At 44.4% G+C, this 26,275-nt stretch overlaps 3 protein-coding genes across 6 annotated transcripts in view; 1 reads left to right on the top strand and 2 right to left on the bottom strand.

The window, feature by feature from the left end:
* Window positions 1-28: 28 nt before the first annotated feature.
* ttl (tubulin tyrosine ligase) lies at window positions 29-6,890 on the bottom strand. Its single transcript, XM_056291895.1, has 7 exons — window positions 6,182-6,890; window positions 5,914-5,992; window positions 5,537-5,769; window positions 5,149-5,284; window positions 4,784-5,053; window positions 4,416-4,559; window positions 29-3,874 (listed from the first exon to the last, which is right to left on the bottom strand). The coding sequence occupies exons 1-7, from the start codon at window positions 6,348-6,350 to the stop codon at window positions 3,679-3,681; spliced, it is 1,227 nt and encodes a 408-aa protein (XP_056147870.1). The 5' UTR covers window positions 6,351-6,890; the 3' UTR covers window positions 29-3,678.
* Window positions 6,891-7,297: 407 nt separating this feature from the next.
* On the top strand, window positions 7,298-10,934 carry fignl1 (fidgetin-like 1). Its single transcript, XM_056292056.1, has 2 exons — window positions 7,298-7,662; window positions 8,015-10,934. Exon 2 carries the CDS (start codon window positions 8,032-8,034, stop codon window positions 9,967-9,969), a length of 1,938 nt encoding a protein of 645 aa, XP_056148031.1. The 5' UTR covers window positions 7,298-7,662; window positions 8,015-8,031; the 3' UTR covers window positions 9,970-10,934.
* A 5,547-nt stretch (window positions 10,935-16,481) lies between these two features.
* The window catches only part of ikzf1 (IKAROS family zinc finger 1 (Ikaros)), a 17,478-nt gene continuing 7,684 nt past the window's right edge, over window positions 16,482-26,275 (bottom strand). The window contains exons 4-8 of one of the 4 annotated variants that reach the window (XM_056291336.1): window positions 22,677-22,943; window positions 20,402-20,569; window positions 19,879-20,004; window positions 18,694-18,828; window positions 16,482-18,193 (exon numbers count right to left, since the gene is read on the bottom strand). In XM_056291336.1, the coding sequence (XP_056147311.1) occupies window positions 17,490-18,193; window positions 18,694-18,828; window positions 19,879-20,004; window positions 20,402-20,569; window positions 22,677-22,943 (1,400 nt within the window). In that variant the 3' untranslated portion in view covers window positions 16,482-17,489. The remainder of the gene's footprint in view (window positions 18,194-18,693; window positions 18,829-19,878; window positions 20,005-20,401; window positions 20,570-22,676; window positions 22,944-26,275) is intronic. The other 3 variants (XM_056291337.1, XM_056291335.1, XM_056291338.1) reach the window with 3 other exon arrangements.

Here is a 26,275-nt window from a genome sequence, read left to right as displayed (position 1 = left end):
GCACTTTTATTTAAAGAGACAGAGCGTTTTTATTTAAAAGTCAGCGATACACGTTTCAGCTTATGTGCAGAAATGGGGTTATATGTTGGTCAGCTAAAACCCGAATGCTCACCTCTTATTTTGGTAAATAATTCAACTCATTTTTTCTGACAACTATCGAGAACAATTACATGAATGTGTGTATGATAAGATAAATGTATGATAAGACATTAACGTCTGACAACAGAGATCGATGTTGATATTTGTACATTGTTTCTGATAGACAGTCAGATTTTCATGCAAGAGTTTGATAAAACATAACATAAAATCTATCAAAACCACAACACAGACGTTCTTCCAACTACAGATAATTGCATTCATTTCAAGTTGAGATTAATTAATGTGCTAATACTTGTAACTACCAAAATATTAAAATCATTCAAATGAGTTGGGGAAAAAAAGATGGAATCGAGTCTTTGGTAATAAATTGAGATACAGGGCATACAAACTGGGAACCTAAACAGGGTTGAAAGGATCAGATGTGCAACAAAACTGACTTGGAGGTAAAGACATTATTGAAAAGTAACATTTAACAGTCAAACATACAAAGGTCTGATGATGAATGGCAAATGATAGGCAAATTGTTACAATCAATCAAACAAATGAAGGTGCTTCAAATAATCAGTTCCCTCTAAGGCACCTTTCCCTTTGATGGAAGGCAATTTCCCTAAAAATTTGAGTTAATACTGATAGTTTCCTTTCGGTATTTTCCAAAATAGTAAGCAGTTGCAATGCTACACAGCATTTGCAAACACAGTCTTGACCCAAATGCCCATTTACTCAATACGTTTTTGCCTGGCACCCTCAAGAAATATCAAGATAAAATTCATGTCAATGAAACCAGCCTGTAACAATTCCATCTTCTGAAATTGTGCACATTAAACAGATGCAATTTATCAATGTCTGTCACACCTACTTGTCCTTCACTTCTCAGAGTAATCTTGTAAACCTAAAACACACAATGATTAAAAACATTGAGAAATGTTCTAATAGTGTCCCTTAAGTTTCCCGTCACATGAGACGTGGGAAATGCAGCCTCAAACATATGAATTTAGGGTCAAAGAAAGAAAAGCAATGGGTAAATGAAGGGCACGCTCACAAACTAAAAATCTATGCAGGGAGTTATAAACACTGTTTAAAATGATTCACAGGCTCCTGGGGACTTAGACCAGGATACTAAGGTTCTGGAAAAAACAACTTCTTATTGTCCAACCTGAATTCAACAGTGAAAATGTACAACCAAGAAGCGAGAAGTCAAAAAACCCACGTGCAAACGTCATGACCTTCCAGCAAGGAATGGAAGGCCTAAATTCTAAGAGAAACCTATGGATAACCCTTTGACAAATACTTAGAAACAAGTCTGATAAATATAAAACTAGATAAAACTATGAATTTGACACACCAGTTTGAAGGATTACAACCCTTAAGTTCTCCATTTTCTAAAGAGATCAAGAAGAAGAGAAAAACAATGGGCCTCATTCATCAAATCGTTCGTAGGTACAAATTTGTTCCTACACACCCATGCAATTTCTTAGCCCTGAGGTTTGTCTGAGAGGCCAGTGTGGACCCTGGTAACCCTTGAATTTAGACACCAGTTAGTTAACACTGATGTCTCTGCAAGCCTATGTGATTGCTCTTTGCAAGAGGTAGACAACAGATTTTGGGGGGGGAATGAATTACAAATAACCATCAGGCCTTGCCACTGGCTGTCAGACAATTTTGAGAGCTAAAAAAAAAAAAAGCCATGGGTATGTAGGAACAAATTTGTGCTTACGAACGTTTGATGAATGAGGCCCATTGTTAAGTATAACATATTGAAGACCCCATGAAACAAAAGGAGCACAATTAATGATGAGTAATTCATGAGTAAATAAATATGAGTCAACTAAAAAGTGGGAGTGTGTGTTTGGCTTTACTTGTTCACACTATAGTCAAACATCTTAATTGTTCAAAAGGTGTTTCGAGGAGAGATTAAAGATGAAAGACCAGCAATAGGATGTGCCTGAGATGCACTCCAGTTTCTTGGGGCCGTTAGATATGTATTTACTGAAAATGTGAATAGTTTTATCATATATAAACACAAATCTGACATGACATCTTTGCTAAAGAAATGAGCCCAGTGCTGCAAAAAGATGTAAATGCATGTCGCACACAATCATCGAAAACTCCAGAGTATGTTTACAAGAACAATAAGAAGAAAACGTGAAGTAAACTGGATTGCATCTGGACAGCTTATCTCTGCCAAGCATGAAATCTGCCATCTTACTAATATTTAATCTTTTTTTTTCTCTCCTATTCACTTCATGGGGTCACCACACTCTCACCTTCAAGAGCAAACATAACTGTGACAGATAATCTGTATAGGAAATACAACTACATAACTCCACACAAACATGCTCTCTCATCAAATGACAAACCAAATGTCAGTCTAAATCAGTAAGAGTTTAAGAATTATATTCCTGTTTGGAGAACAGATGAATGTAAGCTAGTCACTTATGAATGTAAGCCACCATTGATATTTTGAATTTGAAATAATGATAATAATCTGCGATATGGAAATGTTCCCTTGTACCCTTCTACAGCAAGGTTAAAGTACAGGGTAAGCTACAGAGCAGTGTTTCTACAGCTGATCGGCTAGTATTCGACTCATAGATACTTCTGCAGAGAGGATGCTTGCTGACTCGAGAGACTGAGCCGGGATGAAGGTCCACATAAAACTCGATATTCCTACTCACTATGCCACCTACTTCTGCAAAGATGTTTTCATTAATAATTATGTTAACACAGCAGTAAAAGAGGAATGCTTTTCTTTATGAATAATCTGATATTCAAAATTTTGGATTTTTCTTTATCGGTTCAAATTAAGGGGGTAGAGTGTTTATATCTGTCCTTGTGCATTTCAACATATTCCCTAAAATGGCGTCTTTCTCTTTTTAGCATGCTTTGTTGAAACTGACTGGCACAGTTTGCTACATGCAAGCTGCAAACGAGCATGTAGCTTTTTTTTCTGCTAAAACTAAAACAGCTAAAACTGACAGAATTGAACTGTTTTAACGTCAAAAAGTTCAAGGAGAACAGTTGTGGATTCTGCTAATTGGTCAGCGCACCCAGACAGAACTACAATACACTGCACAGACATGAAGTAAAAAAGCTTATAGAACACGCACACTCATGATAGCAATGCAAGCAAACTTGACCATTTGCATCTTTTTAAGGGAGCATGGGTGGAGATGTAAGGCACTACAGTCATAGAGTTGAAGCATCCATCATCATCTGTCCACTCAGACCAGCACTGGTGGTGGTGGTGCTGAGACAGAAGCCAATCTATTTTCATTCAGAAACTCCAAGCATCTTTATTGAACTGCCTGTTAAGCCCTCAAATTCATTCTCACATTTACCTATTCAGGTCACGCACGTCATAATCCACAATCATGTTCTCTACGGTAACCTCACCCGCCAGGGCCTTAGGAGCACAGAGCCTACTATATGTGCAGAGGTTCACCTCCTAAGCATGACGAGGACCAATGAAATGTTTGGCTTGTTGTAATATGAAGCCTCTATGGAATAGGTAGGGTGGGGGTGACGGCAGAGCTTGGAGTGAAGAGCTTTTGAAAGGAGAGGAGAGAAATAGTTATGGGCTTACAGCCGGGTGAATGGACCAATGTGGAGGGGTGGTCTCAGTTTGGGGGAGGAGCAAGAATTGGTGGCGATTGTGGAGAAGGAGGGTGAGGAGGAATATGGGGAAGAAGCAGATGAGTCACTTCCGTTATTTAGGGTAAACACACTGGAGATGGCTACGTCCACGATACCTTGGCATAGCTCTGGATATAGTTTCCTGGAGGATGAAAACATAATAGAGGAATTAATTTCCTTTTAAAGCTTGTTAAACTGATTTAACAAGAGCAAACTGCTCTACTGGAAATAAGGAACAATCTGGTGCAAAGTTCTTCCTGAAAAGATTTAGCATGGAAAATCAATTCCTGTGACAATTGACTGGAGAACATTCAAATTCCTTAAAATCTAAAGCTTTGAAATCAAAAAATTTTGATAATTTTGAAACATTTTAGAATATCTTATTCTCAGGTTAGGTCTTAATTGGGAGACAATCAAGCGTGATCACACAAATGATGGTCTTAAGGGTTGGGTATATGACATCTAGGATTAATTTTTGATTTTTCAAAATTGATGTACTTCATAAATGTTATCAGAAGCCCCTTTAGAAAATTTAAATGTGAACTGAATGAATAAATTCAAAAAGGAGAGGGTAGATAAGGGCGCTGTAACACTTCGAACTGAACTGTGATAAAATAACTTAGTTATAAGAAAAGAAGGACTGCTCAACAATTTCAACTGATGAATAATAGAAGTATACTGACTGTGCACACGCTGGAGCGCCATTGATCTCAATCAGCCACACCTTGAAGCTCTCGTCCACCATAAAGTCAAACCCAAAGAGCTGGAAGCTCTGATAGGACAGGTGCTTTGTGCTGATTGCTGGCTCAATACAAGTCAGACAGCTCCTGGAAGGACAGGCAGCAAAAGCCATTGCTGGGGATCTGGCTCTCTTTAAAGCTAATACCAACTTTGCTACATCTATTGCAGAAGCAATACAATCAGTAGTAATTCCTACATGCTTTCACTCAAAGCAGTTAGCACAGAACATTTAAACAAACATACAATTTTAAAAATAAACAAAATAATGGTAAATGCATTTCTCAGCTATGGTCTAAAAGAAAGGACTTACTTGATAATCTGCTTGATCTGAGGCAAGATGGTGGTCTCCAACGTAACATTGTGGGTGGTCAGCAGGTACTGCTTGAACTCGTCAAAGAACATCTCATTACCCTCCTCATATCGGCCATAGTTTTGAGAGTGCTCCTTCTGGATGCAGTGGTTGGTTAAGTGGCTAGTCATGTCCTGCAGGTCAGTGCTGTTGTAGGGCTCTGAGGACGTTCGCAGCACACCCTCGCGGTACAAGAAGACGTTGTACTGATGGTCCACTAGCACCCAGCTCCTGACAACAGTATGCATACACCATGAGTGAAAATCCCAAATATCTAGCGTATCATGTGTATTTTTATTATGCATGTTATCTTAGGTCTGACTTGCCTGATGTCAAATTTGCGATGGCCAGGCTCCAGAAGAAGAGGTTTTTCTAGATACTTCTGAATAACATGAACCTGTCCTTGATTATCAATATACTCCAGCAACTGATTTGCATCATGGGATATCAAAATTCCAGCACCTGTTTGCAATCAAAAGATCATAAATGAGTACTCTTACACCCAAAGGTAAGCGCTCAGCTTTCCATGATATGCCTGCATAGATGCGAGTTGATCAAAATGGGAACTTCTGCTCAGGAAAAGCCCTCAGAATAAAGAGAAACATACTTTGCATTTAATGCATTTTGGTTTAACTTAGTAACACCTTAACAGACACTACATAACTCTTGCCTTAAATCAGCTTGGACATATGAAATACACATGGCACAGCTTACCTTTAGCTCCAGCAGATGACTTGGCAATCCACACTGTTCCCTCCCCACTCTCTTTTTTGGAGTGATAGGAGGCTAAGAAAACTTCTCGTTCATCAGTCTTGGGGTTGTTCTTCAGATGGCTAATGCCATTCTTGGCTGGAGCAACAGGGGTATTGAGGTTGGTGGGATAGATGATATAGGACTCTGGGAACCAGTTACAGGAATCTGAGAGCTCTGGGCTTGTCTTTATTAGCCTGAGGGGTATCAATATAGGGAAATTTTCATTCGATGCTTTATCTTTTAAATAATTTACCAACAGAATACATGTATGCATGAATAACACAAATTAACAACACAGACAATAAAGATTCTCAGTGTGTTTGAGTTTAGTTATTTACTTGACTAAGGATGCTTTTCTGCAAAGCTTGTCTGCTCCTCTGTAATAATTCACCAGTTGCACCAATCCTGGTTCATGCCCTGTGGAAATGAATGGGAAAAAAAATTAACTATTCAAGTGCCTGCCTGTACACTGCCTGGGACTAGACTTCTGATCAAGATGAGGGCTATTGGCAGTCCGTACTAGCAGGGATTTCATGTCACAGTACTTTCTCGTTTTGGGTGGTCTGTTATTGCGCCATTTTATGGGATAACGACATCATCGTTTACCTAGACGTCCAAAGGGCAGTCTGTTTCGTTCGCCCAGCATTAAATTGAATCTGGGATTGTCTCGTTTCAGCCTCTTCCATTGTCCAGTGGAGAGCAGGATCTTGGAAACTTCCGCGTAAACAGTGCTGTTGTCGTCACGGGTGACAAAGGTATACACAGGAGCATTCATAGTGCCACAATACTGAGCTGAAGTGGATGATAAATAGTGTACTATAATTGCGCGAGTAGCTTTCTAGCAAACTAGTTGCGAGGCTGTCTGATTGGCACTGCAGCAGGCAGACTGGCGTGGGTTATCTTCGCAGACGCCTCTGTCTGTGGCATGATGATGATGATGATGATGATGAGTCAGTCATATCCACTCCTGGTCTATCAGGAAAGAGATGCGCTTTAAAACTCCCGATACAGAATAAGAGACAAAGCCAGGTGTGCCACTCACAACATATCGTAGTCAGCTACACTTCTGGTTTCTTGACAGTCATTGCCTGTGTCCTATAGGGGTCCCCACGTTTGGGTGTGACTAGTTGTGCCGGCTCCTGGGTTTGATCACGTCTGGACGCTTGCTCACTGTCCACTACCAAAGTCAGCGTTTATTTGGACAACTTTATAACCATCCCGTCCCTAAGTGTAATGCCAAAGCGTAAAAGGCAGATAAGTTTAGCTAGCTGGCTACAACAACAATAGCGGAAACGCGTAGTCTAGTCGCTCCTCAAGCTATCTCTTTTATTCTCTGGCTCAGCAGCCGCTGTCATCCTTATAAACACGCTGCGCGCGGCTTATGGTTATTGTAGTCCACTCGCACATTGATACTTCAAATCGCCGATTCACAATTTTTTTTTAATAAAGCACAAAAGTTTATAGCTTTCCTTTTCAAACAAATTCCGGATTCAAGAAGTTAAATGTACTCATATTTCTATTTAGAGTTCAAATCAATTCAAGTATTATTTAGGACACTCCGTCTCCCACAATGCAAAGTGCCCGGCAGCGTTAATTTTGTCAGGCACCAGGGCCGCAAGATGGCGTTGTAGACCTCTCAAATATGGACGCTGTTAAAACTGAACGTGTTAAAGTTTATAGAGGTAATCTAAAGCGACACGCCAAGTTCGAAAAAGAGCTAAACTCGTATTTGTTGCGTCAACTGTAACGCGGGGAAATGGGTAAACTCAAGCAAGCCCCGCCATCTGGGCGAACCTGGGGCATAAATGGAGCACTTCCAATGTGTGCTCGATAACGACATCCGTCCCGTTTTGTTTCAGCTATATTTTTCCGCGTACGCTTTTGCTACTTGTGATATTTCTTTTCGCTGTTTTATCAAGTAGTTAAGGCTTCGGGTCGGCTATTTTAACGTAATTGACGTATACAGCTGGCTAAACTGATAACGCATTTAAAATATTGTTAAAGGTTGTAACGCGAGATTTCAAAGAACGAATTGGGACTGGTCCCTACACTCACTTCATAGACAAGAGGCTGGCGGGAAGCTGGGGGTGAGTGTTGGTTTGTTGTTGTTTTTTTGGGGGGGGGGTAAAATACACAAATTCCACACAAAAAAACGGTGCTTATAAACGGTAGCGTGTGAAGTTGCGAACTAATTTGTCAGTTAGTATGCCCCGATTATGTCTTATGTAGCGACATCAACTTTAGTATGCTAAAGATGAACGCCTCTTCTCTCATACGCTGCCTGTACAATACGCGTCGTCTGACGCAATCACATTTCTAATTGCCATTCAACTGTATGCAAATTCAACTTTTTACATATCGGTAATGCGCATTGTGCGTCTGCCCCTCGGCGCCTGCTTGGTCATATATGTTTAATGAATCCTGTCCCTTCTTCAACAGGCTGGACCAGGCCAGGCATGAGTGACGCACACCTGGACGAGTGGCAGAGGAGGTCCTTTGACATTTCATCTGGCACCTGTACACCTGAACAGAAGGCAGACGCCTATCGGGCACACATCCTCTCCATTCAGTATGCATGGGCAAACTCCCAGCTCTCTCAGGCCGGCATGGCCAGCCTGTTCAGGACCTACTCTGAGCGCTACGCTTCAATTCTCGACTCAGACAACCCTCGCGAAGGGCTCAACAACTATGCAGAGAGTGCCCTGCACCTGGCCCGCAGTCAGAAGAACTACAGCGACAAATGGGAGTCCTCTCTGACCGTGGAGAGCGTACTGGAGCTGCCGTGCGTGCAGAAGATGATTCGGGCAGGGACAGGGGGAGAGGGCTCCCTGGTGGCACAAGCAGATGTTAACATATCTGTTGGACAAGAGAGCAGAGGAAACTCCCTTTCTATCCCTGCCACTGGAGTAAAGGCCATGCCTTCATTATTCAAATATCCAGCACCCCCATTGCCCAAAAAGAAGTGTAACGGCACCACTGGTGAATGCACTACTCCGCTGGGTGGTGTTACAGAGGGACTGATTAGTTCTGAGGGGGTTTCCAGTAATCTTAGTTCATTCCCCTGCCCCTCCCCACGGGTACAAGCTTTGTTTGGCCACACTTCCTCAGTTCCTCCTCAGGGAAACCCAGGCCCTGCTGGTGCCACGCAGTCAACTTTCATTACCTCGAATTCCATTAAGAGGAAGAATTTTTGCAATCCATATGAAGACAGCAGCAGGGGAGCATATGAAGGTCAAACAAGGCCAGAGCTACGAGCTGGTGGCACCTTCAAAACGGCACGGGATCAGTTTATCATCAATCAACAGAAAAAACACTCCCACCAGCCCCAGAGAAGTCAGACCCCTGGGCTGGCAGCAGCCGTGAAGAAATCTTTAGGCACCAACAGGCCTCGAGGGACCTTCTCTAAATTTGTGTCCCCCATACCAAGACAGGAGGATGAGGAAAGCGGAGCTGGCCACAGCTATGCCCAAGAGCCTCAGTTCCTGGATGAACGTCTGAAAAACTTTGAGCCCAAGATAGTCGAGTTGATCATGAGTGAGATCATGGACCATGGGCCTCCTGTAGCCTGGGATGACATCGCCGGCCTGGAGTTTGCCAAGGTTACTATAAAGGAGATAGTAGTTTGGCCCATGCTCAGACCTGACATCTTCACTGGTCTGCGTGGACCACCAAAAGGCATTCTCCTCTTTGGGCCTCCAGGAACTGGCAAAACACTAATAGGAAAGTGTATAGCGTGTCAGTCCGGTGCCACCTTTTTCAGCATCAGTGCTTCATCGCTCACTTCCAAGTGGGTGGGTGAGGGAGAGAAAATGGTGCGAGCACTGTTTGCCATTGCCCGCTGCCACCAGCCAGCGGTTATTTTCATTGATGAGATCGATTCCCTGTTGTCTCAACGGACAGACGGGGAGCATGACTCATCCCGACGTATAAAGACAGAGTTTCTGGTTCAGCTAGACGGGGCCGCCACCGCGGCGGAGGACCGTATCCTGGTGGTCGGCGCCACCAACCGGCCTCAGGAGATTGACGAGGCAGCCCGGCGCCGCCTGGCCAAGAGGTTATACATCCCTCTCCCCGAGGCAGCCGCCCGAAAGCAGATAGTTGTTAATCTCATGGTTTGCGAGAAGCACAAGCTCAGAGAGGAGGAGCTGGAGAGCATCGTCACAGGCACCGAGGGCTTTTCAGGAGCTGATATGACGCAGCTATGTCGAGAGGCGGCACTGGGGCCCATCCGCAGTATTCAGCTCAGCGACATAACCACCATCACCCACGATCAGCTGCGCCCGATCCTCTACGGTGATTTCGAGGAGGCCCTGAAGACTGTCCGCCCCAGTGTCTCATCCAAAGACTTGGAGCTGTTTGAGGAGTGGAACAAGACTTTCGGGTGTGGCTGTTGAACCTGGCACCTGCATAGACAGTCTTCTCACCACTTCTTTTCATAGTCGATGTTTTGTCGGCATGCGCAAGAAAAACATTTATGTACTGTTCATCTAGCTATATCTCTCTCTCTCTCTCTCTCTCTCTCTCTATATATATATATATATATATATATATATATATATATATATATGAGTTAATTGTCTTTTATTTGTTTTTCATATTTTTTTATTTCCACAGAATTTTTGTTAAAACTTTGGTTATTATTCATGCTTATGGACTTGTGTGTGTGCACGTGTGCATGCATGCACTTAGTGGGGAGTCATTGGTTGCATAGTAGAGGGCTTTTTTCAGTTATGATCCATAAAATTACAGAGACAAAGCAGGGTTCCCCAGTGTGTTGCATATTCCATCAATATTTTCCTCCCATTTGCAAGAGTTTATAATACAAAGAATACCATTTAACTGTTTCTCAAAGGGCTTCTTTGTGATTCTGTGTGGATATCAAACGCAACACTGTGCATCTTAACAGCAGCGATCAATCTGAGTTACCGACACGTCAGCAAATTTATTTTTTCCTCTGGGTGCTGTTCAGAAAGCGGGCCATACAAACACAAAGCCAGTGACTTTCACTGATTTGAACAATGGTGGCGCTGTTAAATTCTGTAACAAACTTAACTGGCTGTTTCTGAGTTTCCACATGCGTGTCCAGCTCGCTCTGCTGGCTGAAGGTGAAGCTGCGTAGCCCGATCATGGTCTCAGTAAAGGTGTCATGTGAACTTTGGGCCACACTTAAGTGAACCGGTTTTCTGCCTGTGATGATATCTTTGAAACCCAAAATAAAAAAAAACATCAATGGGATGGACATGGGTGTCCTGTTAAATTAAATCCTCAGGATTGATATTTTTTGCAGTCTCGGTATTTATCCCATTCTGCAGTTTCGCTTGCATGATCGTTGTTACATCTTTAAATAAAGTTTGTTAGTTTACAAAAGTGTCTCTTTATTGGATATCCTAATTTTTCAGTTGTTCCTAATAAAAGAGGATTGCTGAAGTGCTCCACTCTAAACCACTTCCCCTTCTGTCAGAACAGAGCATTGCAACTGAGAATATATTATTAATGTGCTGCAGGGTTTTCTCAGTAGGCCCCAGGAAGTCTACGAGGTTTGCTCATAATGGCAGCAGTGTGGTGTCACTAAGAAGGCAGAGTTGTGGATATATATATATATATACACACCATTTTAATAGTCCTGAAATGTTCCTGAAATGAAGCTGGATGTGCCAATCAGGAAGTTAGGCAACACTGACAGCATCCTGAGCCTCATGACAAAAAAACGTGTTTTTTGCTCCGACCCACTTTCCTGTTGGCGATTAAGACAGCAGTGGATAAAATAAAGAAAAGTGTTGCTCAAAAAAAAACATTTTTTTACACAACACATCATTACATTAGGCTATTTTATCAACAATAATGGTGAGCTAAGAAATGTCTGTAATTTTGTTTATAGTCTTAAGGATTTGACTCAGTTTGGACTCATTAAGTCCTTTGACTGCCCCTTTCCCATCATCTCCACACAGCCCTTTTCTCCCACCTCCAGCTGGTACTTCTGTTGATAACTGTGGAGGCAGCAGGGACGTTCGGTCTCGGCCATCGGCACCCTTTTCGGCCGAGTTCTGTTGCGCTGAAGGAGACGATTATAGATTGCGCACACATGAAATGAAATTGTCATGTAATTTTCATGAAACAATCTTTCGAAAAGCTGGAAGGCCATGAAAAAGGGCGTTCATTTATTTTTCATCTTTTTGTCCAGTCCCTGATTAATATTTTAGGCCTGTGTGGTTGGCCGCAGCGTCGAAACTTTGTTGAGTTAGCCAGCGATGGAAGTGGTGGCACATCCCCGCCGGGGCCGGCGGGAGCCGGTCTGAACACCAGGAGTCCTCACAGCTGCACCGGGACAGATGCACGGGATTCCTCTGCTGCTGGCACCACGGCACGGCCACAGAGGACATCGTGACAACCGCACCATATGCTGTAAGCTCATAACTTTTACTCTGGGACTGCGCAAGACCGATATTGTGGTCACATATGAGATCCTGTGGTCACCATTTGTCTCTTTTTTTGAAGTCTTGTTTTAAACAACTAAGCAAGTTGTTAACGTGTCTCACGCTTTTCATAGAATTGTGCAACCTTTACTTTCCCTAACTGACACCATGGAGACATCCCAAATAATACTTTATTGTACATATTAACCCTTTAACACTTGTGCAACGTCTAAAATAATGATTCGAATTGATTTTTTACTGGCGATGTCGACCACCGGGCCACAGCAAAGGGCCCACATTGTCTTTTTAGACAATCTCTGCAACGCCCCTTTAGTTTACCACAGCGATCCAAAACTCATTTGGTCTCATCTTAGAAGAAGTTATGTGCATTAACTGAGTCCTATTCGTTAATCGGGGTTCTGACCCCTTTTCTTGTGGTCAGCTGAAGATCATAAACTACAGTGCGGTCAGTGTGGTGCACCGTCGGCCCTGCACGGCGGCGTTTGCAGCGGGGCGTCGGCGGGGCCTCGAACCTCGACTCCCCTCGGACTCGTGTAAGACGGAGCAGACCTTTCCAGAGGGACAGCTCCAGGTATGCATACAGCAGTTAAGAAATAAATGAGAGGCTGAAGCCACATGATGGAGCCCAGAAGGGGGGGGGGGTACAGGGGGACGATGCCTCGCCCCTGTTACATAAATTGACCAAAACCAAGTCTTTGTGTAAAACGGCCACTTTCCCTTCCCCTCCCCTGTGGATTAACGGCTCTGTGTGACACGACACCTTCGTCGTGGAGCGTCAGTACGTCTACTGAGATCAAGTCCCACCAGTGTGATACACAGCAGCGTGTCTTATTTGTACTTGAAGTGTGTGGTATAGTATAATAATGTTCTGTGTGAATACTGTAGTGAAATGAATTCTTAACACAGTCAAAAGTGTGATGGTGAGTTTAGAATTGCTAGAAAACATGATGTGTAAATGCTGCGCAGTTTTTGAATATTATTTTAAATCTGGTGTAAGAAAATCTTCCATGGTTAAGAATCTGTATAGGCTACAGTTTGAAAGGTGATTGTGTGTTTTAACGCCCCCCCCCCATCCATCCATCCATCCATCCATCCATCCATCCATCCACCATCAGGATGAGTGTCCCAACCAGACACCTTATTTTTTTTTTGCAACTCATCCACTGCATACAAAGGACAGATATGAGGCCCGGGTGCTTGGTCTGAGCGTGTCGAAGTGTCCTTGAGCAAGACGCTGAACCCTTAACTGCTGCTGATGAGCAGGTTGGCGCCGTGCATGGCAGCCTCCACCATCAGTGCACGGATGTGTGTGTGTGAATGGGTGAATGTGAGGCGTACGCTGTAAAGCCATTTGGGTGGTCGGCAGACTAGAAACGCGCCGTATGAATACAGTCCATTTACCATCTCTTACCGGTTTTTTTTTTTTACCATTTCTCTGAGAGTCACGGACGGAGGCTCCAAGACACCAAACTTGCATACCAAAGCAAAGTTCAGTCATCTGAAGCCAAACCTATAAAAGCCAAGAAGGGCAGTGGGCAATCGTGTGATCATTCTGAACGGGAGCCTGTGTGAATTTATTCACGGTCAAGTCCCTGGTCCTGTCAGAGGAGCCAGCCAGCCCCCCTGGTGAGAAACAACGCTACAACACCAAGCAGATCAACCAGCTTGTCATCAACAACATCTTATCTGGGCGAAGAAAAACCATTAAATTGCACTTAATTCAGTTTAGGTCGAGTAAAGGCAAGAGTTTTTATTTTGTTTGTTTGTTTGTTTGTTTGTTTGTTTGTTTGTTTGTTTGTTTGTTTTGGGCCGCAGCACAACTGGACTTGGTTAACTGTGATTCTTTAAGTGGCGGAGTATTTCAGTCGGCTGGCTGAAAGGGGAAGTGAGATTTGGGATTCTGGCAGGGCCCGAGTTGGTTGGCCAGATTATCCCTCTCATGCAAATACCCTCCCCTCCCCTCCCCTCCTCCCTCTTTAGGTCCCAGTGAAGCGTAGGGGCTCAGCGCTGGCCACAGCTGTTTCCTGTTTCTACCGAAATCGCACAGCAGCCATCTGGACGCGGCTGTCACTGTGCACAACGCTGATGAGCCCCCCCCCCCCCCCAACCCCAACCCCCCAACCCCAACCCATGTCCCTCTCCAGACTGGCCTGGCCCTCTGAGCCCCGGCCCCGGTCTCATGCTCCGCTAGCCTGATCCGCTCCGTCCCAGCTCTCCTTCCCCCTCTGAGGAGACCTCACCGTCCGCCTGCTCACCTCTCATGGTACCTGGTCCTGGTGGAGCTCAGCATGCACGTATAACACCCCCCCCCCCCCCACAAGACCCCCATCCCCATTTGTGGCTGTCACTTCTTGGTGTGCACTGTGTGTGCTGTCATTTACGAATGGTCCAAATTATACTATGTGTAGGTGTGTGTGTGTGTGTGTGTGTGTATGTGTGTGTGTGTGTGGGGGGGGGGTATGGTCTTAAATGACCTTTAAGCACCCCCCTTCTGCATCCATCCATTCATCCATTATCAAAAACGCTTATCCTTCTCTCAGGGTTGTGGGGATGCTGGAGCCTATCCCAGCAGTCATTGGGCAGCAGGCGGGGAGACACCCTAGACAGGCCGCCAGACCGTCACAGGGCACACACACACACACACACACACATACACATACACACACACATACACACACACACACACACATTCACACCTAGGGACAGTTTTAGTACGGCTGATTCACCTGATTTACATGTCTTTGGACTGTGGGAGGAAACCGGAGCCCCCAGAGGAAACCCACGCAAACACGGGGAGAGCATGCAAACTCCACACAGAGGGCGACCCAGAACAACCCTCAAGGTTGGACTACCTCGTGGCTCGAACCCTGGACCTTCTTGCTGTGAGGCGACCGCGCTAACCACTGCATCACCGCGCCGCCCTCCCCAAATAAGCAAAAATGTATGATAAGGAGGAGGAGGCTGTAAAACTGCATCACAGCATCACACTGGGTCCATCTGAGCAAGTCACACAGAAATAGCTTTTCATCGTGTTTCACGAATCATTTACTCATCCAGGAACCGTGTAAGGTAATTTATCATAATTTCCTGACTACCTTTTTTAAATGTTGTTCTTCTCAAAGGTGAGTATTTTTAGAAGCAAAATAAGAGAGCTTTTCGTGGAGAACTGTTGTGAGTAGTTTTTGTCTAATAATTGCATGACAAGTTATGCTCCAGACTCGAGAGGATAACCTGTTCCAAGATGTCTGGTCTTTCAGGTAAACAGGACTTTTCCTCTGGTTTCAACAAATTTCACCTATAGTTGACCCAGCTCACTGCACTGCACTGGCAGGTTATCTTTCCTTGTTTTGGGAATTTTCTTACTTGACCATGCTAAATTTTGTCATAATTCTGACATTCTTTGCAGTGATATCAGTGTTGAAATCTGCAGCAGGAACACTGGAAATGATTTTCTCGTGGCAGAGCGAGCGCCTCCCCAGAAGACCTGCCATGGTTTGCACCCTGCACTTAGTGGATGGACACGTTTGGTGCAGACTTGCATGTTTGTGTGTGTGTGTGTGTGTGTGTGTGTGTGTGTGTGTGTGTGTGTGTGTGTGTGTGTGTGTGTGTGTGTGTGTGTGTGTGTGTGTGTGTGTGTGTGTGTGTGTGTGTGTGTGTGTGTGTGTGCAGAGTGCATGGTATATGATATGGGCTGGGTGTGACGTGAAATATAGGTGGTTCAAATGAAAAGGACACCGTAAAACCAGCTTTTAGAGTCAGCGTGTGTGTGTGTCCACTGTAAACTGGAAAACCTCCGCGTCAAATTCCAGCCTGCCGTCACCTGGTCCGTCAATTTGTTCTTCAGATAAACTCGGTATTTCAAGAGGCAAAATGATTTTTTTTTTAACGTAAATGTTTTTGTTTTTCTTTTCTTTTTTCCTGCAGAGAATACAAGTGCCAGTCATTCACTGGGCCTGGGCTGTGCCTTGACAGGTGGGAGTAAGCAGCAAGTTGACTGACGGGTGAATTAATTATTTCATACAGTTTAACGGCATCACTTGAGGGTATTAAAACATTAAAAAGCAGAACAATACAGGACTTCCCATCAACTTCGTAAACCAGTTTGCTGGGGCTGATCAAAATGTGTGGAGAAATTAACAATAATTATGAATAAATATTACTTAACATGAAATTAGCAAGTGATAACTGAGTCATACCATCCAGCAAACTCAACGCCTTGCACGTTAATTTGAATAAATGTCTGCGCATATAGTGATGTGGGCGTGCGTTGGTGGGTTAGAAGTTGCTTGTTTTAGTTTACGTTCATAAAAAAGGCAAGGCTGTCCATTACCACCCGTTCATCTTCTGCTCCGAAACGCTCCTCGGGTTTACGGACGCGCCTGTGGGTTAATGAACACCACACACAGTTCTGATGAAAGATAACGCTCTCTCGGCGTCTATGTAAAATACCTTTTATTGATATTTTGCAAGCATAAAATTCCCTTCAACCTTCATACAGCTCAATTGGGTTTTTTTTTCTTCAGTCATCGGGTATAAAATGAGAAACAGGAACACTTTTTTTCTGTCAATCAAAACAAACGAACAAACAATCATAAAAGGCTTCCAGCAGCAGTCGTGTTTTAACCTCAGACTCGGTTAATACAGTGGGGGGAGAGAGTGAAAGGATGCAGTTTAACTACTCCACGGATATAAACACCAAACAACTGCAATAAATAGGAAAACGGACAGGTATGCCACTGTGGTATAAATAAAATAAAATCCTTTTTTTTTTTTTCCTCAAATGTAATCACGGGTCTGAACCTTGCGAGGAGCCGGATCTCTCTAACGGGTTTTGAGAAATCTGCAGTCAACTGCAAAAGTCCTGACGGGTGTGTTCAATATCCAACGCTCATCGGCGTTTACCTGCATTGCTGCAAAATAAACCCCAACCTCCTGACATGTCGCCATGCAGGTACGGTGAAGTAGGGACGAAGAGGCCTTTTGTTTGACTTCGAAACGCTGGAAAGAAATCTGCTGCCTGGGTATCAAAAAGAGGAGATGCATTTATACACTTTGTACAGGAGCCAGCGGTGCACGGACGAGTCAGACCCCCACCCTTACTGACACACAGAAACTCTGTCGTTTTGTCTTTAACGGGCTGCAGATGCTTCCATGAAAAAAAATAATACCCTGAATAATACCCCTGAACATGGGGAACTGAAATGAAAATGAAAATAAACGAGTTAATTCTCTCTAATGAATCAGATATGTTTTTTGTTTTTTTTATCTGTACTCTACAAACATGCATACTTTGTATAAAAACCACAATTTTCAGAGATCAACAGTGTATTTTACAATATGTATTCACATGAATTCACTCCATTTGGATGTGTTGAGTGTGTGCGTGTGTGTGTGTATGTGCACATGTGTGTATGTCTGTCTCTCTGTCTCTCTGATATGATGAACATCTCCTTTACTCTACCAAGCCCCGGCGCTGCTCGTTAGCGGTGCTCCCCTCGCGTCATATGAGAGGAGAACTCGTATCGGTCCTGGCTACGGTGGCCGCAAAGGTTGCACTCGAAGGGGTCTCTGAAGCCGTGGCAGCCCATGTGAATGGTGTACATGACGTGGTCCAGGAAGAGAATGCGGCAGTGTTCACACCGATAGGCCCTCACCTGCTCCCCGTCGGCGGTCATCACCTTGAAGCCCTCGGAGGCCATCTCCATGCTGGCGCGGATGGCCTCGTACTGCCTCTGATGCTCCTCCTTCACCAGGGGCAGCACGCCGTTTCGGACCCCGGCGTTGATGTGGTTGGTCAGGTAGATGAGACCGGAGGGTCCCCCGGCCGGGCGCTCCTCGTTGTTGCTCTCCGTGTCGGTGGAGTCCTGGCCACTGTGGCTCGGCGAGCCGTCCTTCTCGCTGGAGGCCGACTTGGACTTGGAGAGCAGGAGCAGGTTCTCGGCTGCGCTGTCCTTGGCCGACAGGTTTTGGGGGATCCCTGCGTGGCCGTCGGACCCGGGTTTATGCAGGGGGAACATAGAGCTCAGGGCCACGTCGGAGGAGGCCGGGGAAGTCTGCACTAGCGGCCGCAGAGACTCGGCCCCGAGGTAACTGATGGCGCTGTTGATGGCCTGGTCAATGACGAGGGGCTGTATCATCTCCCCAGCTCCTCCTTCGAAGGAGAGATCTGACAGACGCTTGTCACCTGCATGGCAAAGAGGGAGAGGGGGTAAACGTGAGGGTCACACTCAACTCATAAAACTCAACCCAAAGCCTGTGCTTTCACCAGTCTGACGTAACACTTGGTCCTCTAGATCTACTCAGTGACGAGCTCCCTTGCACCCCTCCATCTTTGAATTAGTTAATGCAGTTTTACTTCCAGATAATGCTGTGACAGCAACAAGGGTTATCCTGAAAGAAATCTCTCTAGGAGCTCAAATAAACTGAAAACAACTGCAAAGACATATCACCAAACGTGATGAGAGCAAAGAAACACAAAGCACAAATTAGAAACTGCTGTAGAAACTACATCTACAGTAGCTGCAGCTTTTTAATGCTGAACTCCATGCAGTCTGCAGAGCCGTAAAGTAGAATGCAACGCTGTAGCCTGACCTATTTTCAGCAACAAAAAAAAACAAAAATTAAAAAAAGAAAAAAAAGGCATTGCATTGTTGGTATACAAAGGAAGTATACTTTAACCCTTACCCACAAACTTCTGTGGCATAGTGCTTTTACGCTTAGCTACATTATTAGCTAGTCTGTCTAGCACCAAGGCTCTGTCAGATCCCGTCTGGCTTAAGTCTTCCCTCTGCTCTTTCTGGCTGCTTTCCTCCTTTACTACTGGAAAGCAAGACAGAAAAGTAGATTTCAGAGTCAAAATCTTTTAAGTTTGATCTGTTCAAAATTATGTTTTGTTTTGTTTTTTGGTGTGAGAGGGTCTTTTTTGTTGTTGTTGTTGTTAACTATTGCCCGTGTTATTATTTACTGGGCACAGAGCAGACTATTCTGACATGACTCTAGCCTCTGGTCCATAATTGTGTTATTTGCACATGTTTAAAGATAGCACAGTTATTTGTCTCTTACCTAGGACCCAAAACTTACCACGCCGGCCCTTGAAATGAAGTATCTAACCATCAGTCAATGAAAGGGTTAATTGTGTTTCTTGCTAGGGAGTAATAATGGACGAACAGCGGGTTTAGAGTCGAAATGACAGAAAGCAAATTAAATTTGCTCCATCGCTATCACACCCGCCGCACACTGCAAGAAAAGGCGAGCTATCAAGGTATTTCATCTTGTTTTTAGCCTCATAATGCTTCTTTCAACATATTGCTGGGAACCCCACCTGCAGATAAAGCCTGTTTCTATTAAGTGTGCTTGTTTCATGATTGTAGGACTTGTTATAAGGAATTGTCACTAAATAGGAAAATAAATCTTAAAATAAGAAATATATTTGAAGATCACATTTGGAGCAAATGCTCTTGGGGAAACAACAGTCCTGTTATGAAACAAGTGCATTTTCTTGAAACCAGCGATGAAGTCTGCCAGAGAGGTAAGGAAGTTTTGCACGTAATATCTTGGGACCTACAACAAAATACCTTGATAAGCTCGTCTTTATTTATTTATTTATTTATTTATTTTGGTAGTGCGGTTATTTCCAATCATTTACAGAGCTTCTCTACGAGCATCATTACACAAATGATCCATTTACCTTTCTACATATTTACTTGACAAAGGACATGAATATTTGGTCTGACCTGCAGGAGCATTGTGCAATTGCAACATTTTCAGCCCGGCTACTCCGGTAAGGCATGCAGAGCGAGCCCTGTGCTAAGGGTAAAATAGGTCATCAGTGTGGGCGGAGACGAGATGTGCATCTCGCTAAGCACCAACCTTTGTAGAGGCTGTTCTGCAACCCCATGCACTGGAGGTAGTTGTGACATCGCTCCTTGTGCTCCTCCAGAGAGCTGCGCTGTTTGTAACTCCGACCACAGTACGCACACTTGTGGGGTTTTCCAACTAAAACAGATCATTTTACGTCAGTGACAAGAGCAATTCATACATGGATGCAGTACGATAAGGGCAGTGTGCATGTCTAACGAGGCAACCGGTCTGGAGAATGGTGCAAAAGTGCTGTGTATATTTCTGACATGCACACACACACACAAACAAACTATACATGTGTGAGCGGTGCTGATAAGCCCTAGATATTTCATCAGTGAGGGACTTCTGCAAAACACGGCAGCTTAGCCGTCCAGCTGAAGGTGATGAGAGAGGAAAAAAAAGTGACACCATATCTACTTCCCCCTTGTCTCCTGTGCGCCACATAACGCAGCATGTCTTTTAGACCACTTTTATCCAAAGAGTGCATTTCCATACGTTTCAGTCCGGGTGAGCTGAGGGGTAATATACTTACCGGAGTGGGTTCGCAAGTGACCGGTGAGGGCATCCCTCCTGCGGCAGGCGTAGCTGCACAGGTGACACTTGAAGGGCTTCTCTCCAGAGTGCAGCTTGATGTGACGCAGCAGGTTGCCCTTCTGGGTGAACGAGGCGCCGCACTGGCTGCACTGAAATGGCCGTTCTCCTGAGGGACAAGGACAGAGAGCAGATGCACGCGCCCGTCATTGTAAAGGAGTAGGATCCCACACGGTGCCATGGTGCAAAATATGAGAAGGCTATTACAGCTGGTAATCTACAGTTAGAGCTGGTTCCTGCACAAAACTGGTAGTCTAGTTGGAGTCAAGATGGATTCATTTGAACAGTAAATAAGAAATTATCATGTGACATACAAACAAAACAACAACAACAAAAATTGCTCTGAGGAAGATGGAAACTCCTTTAAAAAGAGAGTGAGAGAGAGAGAGAGAGAGAGAGAGAGAGAGAGAGAGAGAGAGAGAGAGAGAGAGAGAGAGAAACACGTTGCACTACACTGTCTTGATTTAAGGATAAATTGCTGTCATCCTTCCTGCTGTCCGATTTTGTTACTATGTCGTTTATGTGTCACGTCATTCAGCTCGAAAAGTGCACCCCTATCAGATCTAAGGTACTGCTTCGCCACGCCATCGTCTTCAAAACTTATCATGTTTGACTCCTGTCAACGGCCTCTGTCTTAATTTTACTCTGCGAATGCAGGAATGGGCCACTGCTGCATGGATGTGGTGATGGAGGCAGTGGCGGGGGGGGGGGGTGTCACCATTCTACATGGATCCCGTAACACCGCAAGACTGGTGATGATGGAGCAGCCCGGGGGGGGGGGCAATAATCAGAGAGGCTGGGAGGGGTTTCACAGCAGAGTGGCACTCCATTTCTCCATGCTCCCCCTGCCCCACCGAGCTCTGGCGCTCTGATCGAACAAGAGCCTTTCAGACTCAGCCTGCCAGCTCCGTAATGCACCATTGCCTGGGTCAATTTGATCTGAAAATCTCATTTTTTCCTCTTCTTCGTCTCTAAAATAAGGGCGGCATATCACGATGCAAATTCAGTCTCATTTGAATAAAGCAAAGGAAACACTTTGTGTTGAGAGCCAGTCTTCCTGATCAGCGCGTTTGGAATAAACCAATATCCAGCCTCTCCGAGTGTTGTGGCATTCTGTGAGAACGCTCTAATATGGCTTTTTTTTTCAAAAGCCCCCCCCCCCCATAAAATAAGAGTCACCAGTGAAGCAGCAAAAATATATAAAAAAGGAAACTCATTAAAAATGCATTTCAGGAGCAAAGACTCGCCACAGAATATTTTCTATTTAAATAGGAGGCAGTTCATTATATCTTTTATTGTACATTCCTTTTTACATTTACATTAGTCTAGTGTTCCTTTCTTCCATTTTGGGTTTCATTAGTTTCTAAAGCTTGACAGTTAAGTGCCTTTTTCAAAAATGTTCCCCACCACTGGTTTGGATTCAGCACAATAGAATATCAATTTTGAAATTTGCAGAACTTTTTGACACTCCGATAATTGTCATTTCGTGGAGTTTCCTCTTAATTGCTGCCGATATCCTGTTTCTCAAGTAAGCGCGTGTGTTTTGGCCTAAACCCCTCCGCTGTTACTTGCCATTTGATGACTCTAAATCATTCGGAGAACAATAATCGTTGCTAATGATGCTCTCAAAGTCTATTTCACGCATCGCGGGGAGGTCTTTATACAGCCAATTGCGTGGATATGATGCCAACATGACTACAAGTCGAAAAAAGTGTGACTGCATAGAGAAGTATTGTCAGTCACTAGCTTGATTAATGAGACCAACTCACTTTAATTCTTCCGTCTCAGTTTAACCAGATTACTCTGACATTTTGGATTAATTCTTTAGACTCCACATGCAGGCTTTACTGCAGGGGCAGTCTCTCAACATACGGTTACAGATCTTCCAGATGGATGTGCATCATATGCTGCTTCTCTTAATGCAATTAACCACCTTAATACAATCATTTACTATTTCAAGTGAAATGAATGCAGCAGCACATGCAGTGCATTTTTTTTTAGCATTACAGGTTTAACTTAGGAAAAGTTTTTTTTTTTTTTTTTTGCAGGGAGAGGGGATAAAACCTGAAAATAAGAAGAGACATGAAACGGAAACGGCCACAGCAGACACCTAGTTTCTAAACCCCTAGCGCCCTACAACTCAAAGACTCCCTTAACCACACTGACAGTGAACATGGGTGCAAAGGAAGGGGGAGTGAATATCGCAGATGGCTTACCAGTGTGGCTTCGCTTGTGCACCATCAGCACATTGGGGCCAATGCAAACTATCCCACAGATATCGCACTTGAGCTTCCCGTTGGGCAGGCGGATACCCCCGGCCGAAGAGAAGGCCTTGGACTCAGGGCCTGCCTGCGAGCCGTTCACTTTGGCACCCGAGGCATCGAGCACGCGCAAGTCTTCCGCACACTCCTCCTCCTCGCCATGCACCTCACAGGCCAGCCCATTCTCCTCATCACTGCGAGCCTCAACTTTAATATTACAGGCTGGAAAAGAGGGCAGTGGGCCACTGTTTAGAATACGAGCATGCTTCTGCAGTTATATGATATATCACCACACAGGAATTTATGATTGCTTTACAGATGACTCCACCAGAAGGTGTGTCTCTGTCACTTTCATTTCGTGAGCTGCAGTCTGCTTAAGACTAGACTGGTGAGCGCCAAGCCTTTAGCTGTGATCGGGATTTTAAAAATCCACGTGATGAAAATCGTGTTGGCCTCAATTTGATCGAATCTTAATTTCAAGCAGTTTACCCATGGCAAGCATTAAACTTTGATCTACATGTTCGTCATTTGTCAATATGTTAGTCATTGAGTCATTTTCAATCAATCAATCAGTCAATCAATCAATTTTTATGAGTATTTACTCTCTATGTGCTGTTGTTGTTGTAGTAGCAGAGACTGGATGTATTAGTATTAACTTGCATCATCACTAGAATTTTTCAATGCCAAATTCAGCTCAGTATATAATAAGACTGTCCCATATTGAGAATATACTTTTGAATATGTGGTCATTATGTAAAGAACAATTAAAAAAAAGTACACCTGTTGTAGTACAAGAGTGTTTTCTGGGATGACATTTTAGAACCGCAAAAAAATTCACAGCGTAAGATCACCCGGCACACACCGGGTCTACTTTCTAAGTTAACTTGGGGTTTTCTAAGCCAGAGTATATTACTTTAGGATACAGAGGTGGATAGCATGTCTTCCTTTTTAAAGATGTAAGCGATGGAAGGTGGTGGGGGGGGGGGATGCAGACAGCATCTCACAACGTCACACGTTTGTAAAGCAAATGACAGCAAGATCAACAGGAAACAGAGAGACAGGAAACAGTGTGAGACCAGAGTCTAGGGATGGCTGCCGCGTATATCAGACCAGAAAAGTATGACGAACACATGCACATACACAACCATGCACACATGCACATGCATGCTCATGTACACACATATTTTGGATGTTTTTTTTGGGGGGGGGGGTTTACTATTACATGCATTCTTATCTAGAAAAAAATATGCTAATCTAAGTTCGAGATAAGAATTACCTCGAAAACATCAAGTTTAGTTTTCTTGAAGCGGTCGAATATAACATGCATGGCAGGGTGGCTACCTATTTATCTCTTTGTTGGAAAGTCTTGCTAATGCCAAGCTCATCTGAATTCAATTGCTTCGTATGTTCCCAAGCTCGTCTGAAAAGAGAAGTCAAACTGCCCGGTCTCTCTTTTCCTACCCCAGCTTTTGTTGCTTTAGCAATGTTTCACAGAACTCGACATCCCACAACTACTTGGCTGTGGTTTGCATGTCATGGTGGCTGCCCGATTTCCCCATGCCCCTACCTCTGTTTGTACAACTGAAGAGGAAGAAGTGGAAATCGCGAAACATAGGAATCCATGGAAAAGGGGAACCTTCTGAAAGAGGGCCTGTCTAACTGAAATACCAAGAATTATGGAGAAGTGACAGAAAGGGAAGCACAGACAAGGAATTATAAAACAGCCTGTAACTGAAACGGGCTTTCGGTATGGTTTGTTTTTACTGATAGACGCGGAGGGAGGGGAAGAAACCGAAATGCGGTAACTGATGGGATCGGATCACGGCGCGTTTGCTCTTGGCTCCTCTCTCCAGATCACGTCTTTTAGTCTAAGTACCAATCTGTTCATCCGCTACCTGTCAGCACATTGAAACAAAAAAAACCCCAAAACACCAAAACTCACGTCTTTCTGCCGAGCAGATAGGTGAACCGAAACATCTTCGGTGCGTTAGAAGCATTTAAGCTGCGCTGCAGAAATGACACAGCAAATATTAGAGGAACCTACGGCGAGGCTTCAGAATACAGCGAAGCAACATGTTGCAAAAATCCAGTCGAGGCAGCAAAGGCGACGAGGTAAAGGACCTCGCTGCAATGATCTAAGTCAGGGCTAGAATCAGCCCGACGACACACACCGGGGAACGGATGTTATCAGGAGCAAAACTCTCCTGCATCCACGTAGCTACGCTTCCAAAGTCATGGACGCCCCTGAACAAGGAGGGTGCCGGCTTTGAGTTGCATGCTTGGAGTCTTGGGAAACCAAAAGCAGGCCACGTGTGTCTCTATGTGTGTCGTTTATGACATCCTCAGTGCAAAAGTCAATAAATGTACACCATTGACTGTACTCAGGAAGCTCTGTGGATGGTCTGTGTGGCCCCCGTGAGAGTTTCGTCCACCTTGCGGCGGCTGAAACAGGCCCTGACCTCTGTGAGGCAACGGGAACCACCCCTGCTGGCCTGCAGAGCGGGCGCTTAATGTGTTGCCTGCATTAAGGAAGCTCTGTGGATGATCTGTGCGAGTTTCGTCCCCCTCATGGCAGCTGAAACGGGCCCTGACCTCTGTGAGGCAAAGGGAACCACCACCACTGGCCTGCGGTGTCTCAGGAATAATGGGGAAGTTGTGACTAAACTGGGAATAGGAAGAAGAGCTTTTACTTTATACCATGTTAGTCACAATCACACATCCTGATTTTCTCATGTTGGAGGGCGAGTGCCAGCTTTCATTGATCATAAACAACGAAAAAAGACAGATAAAGCATGAAACGACCGCCCCTCCCACAACGAGAGTTCAAGTATCATCTTCGTGCATCTACCAAGCAAATTATGTTGTACGTCCAAAAAAAGGGTGGGGGGAAAAAAGGGTGCATAGTGAAATGATAGCGCATGTCGAATAAAGTAGTGTAGCATGAACGTAAAGATAAGTGTCTTCCCAAAAATAAAAAATAAAAAAATGAGTGCGCTGCTGTGGCGCTGGTAGATAACAGGAAAAAAAAAGGTAGTATATTGTCAGCTCTTGAGCGCAGTGTGGAACTAAAGGAAGCCTTTTGGAGGTTCCTGTTGAGAGTTGTGCCGCTCTCACTGCCTGAAAATAGCCCAGTGTGCAAGGTAGTGGAACCGCATGTGATAAACCACGCCAGCAGCACACTCGACACTACTCGCAGGTGATAAGGAACACCAAAAACAGAAGGTGCTTTTTTCCCTTCACCACTCTCTGAGACGCCGCTCCACGTGTACAGAAGCTCAGCATGGCCGCTTTGGGGTCTCCTGGCAAGGAGCGCCGGCATCTTCTAGCGTGTTCAAAATGAAACAGTGCAAGTTTCACTTTGTATATTACAACAAGTCATTTCCCGTCACCCCACCCCACCCCTTGTCATCTTCCATGTTCAGTGCAGAGGTGGTAAATTGGTATTTTCAAATTATTCCTGAAGCTTGTTTCATTCTTCTTCTTTTTTTTTGTGGAGAACACGGGTAGCTCGGGCCACACTAGACGAGATAATGAGCACCAGAAAGGTTATGCAA

This window comes from Lampris incognitus, chromosome 13 (genome assembly GCF_029633865.1).
Source record: "Lampris incognitus isolate fLamInc1 chromosome 13, fLamInc1.hap2, whole genome shotgun sequence".
NCBI lineage: Eukaryota > Metazoa > Chordata > Actinopteri > Lampriformes > Lampridae > Lampris > Lampris incognitus.
The sequence above is the reverse complement of the archived record's forward strand: the minus strand, read 5'-3'. Positions and strand labels throughout refer to the sequence as shown.

Bases quoted from the DNA above. Each gene is read 5' to 3' on its own strand.
- ttl (XM_056291895.1), bottom strand. From the start codon at position 6,350: ATGAATGCTCCTGTGTATACCTTTGTCACCCGTGACGACAACAGCACT. The intron at 5,054-5,148 runs GCAAGTCAGACC...TACTGTTGTCAG, and splicing joins CATCGCAAATTTGACATCAG to GAGCTGGGTGCTAGTGGACC. The intron at 3,875-4,415 runs GTCAGTATACTT...TTCATCCTCCAG, and splicing joins GGCGCTCCAGCGTGTGCACA to GAAACTATATCCAGAGCTAT.
- fignl1 (XM_056292056.1), top strand. From the start codon at position 8,032: ATGAGTGACGCACACCTGGACGAGTGGCAGAGGAGGTCCTTTGACATT.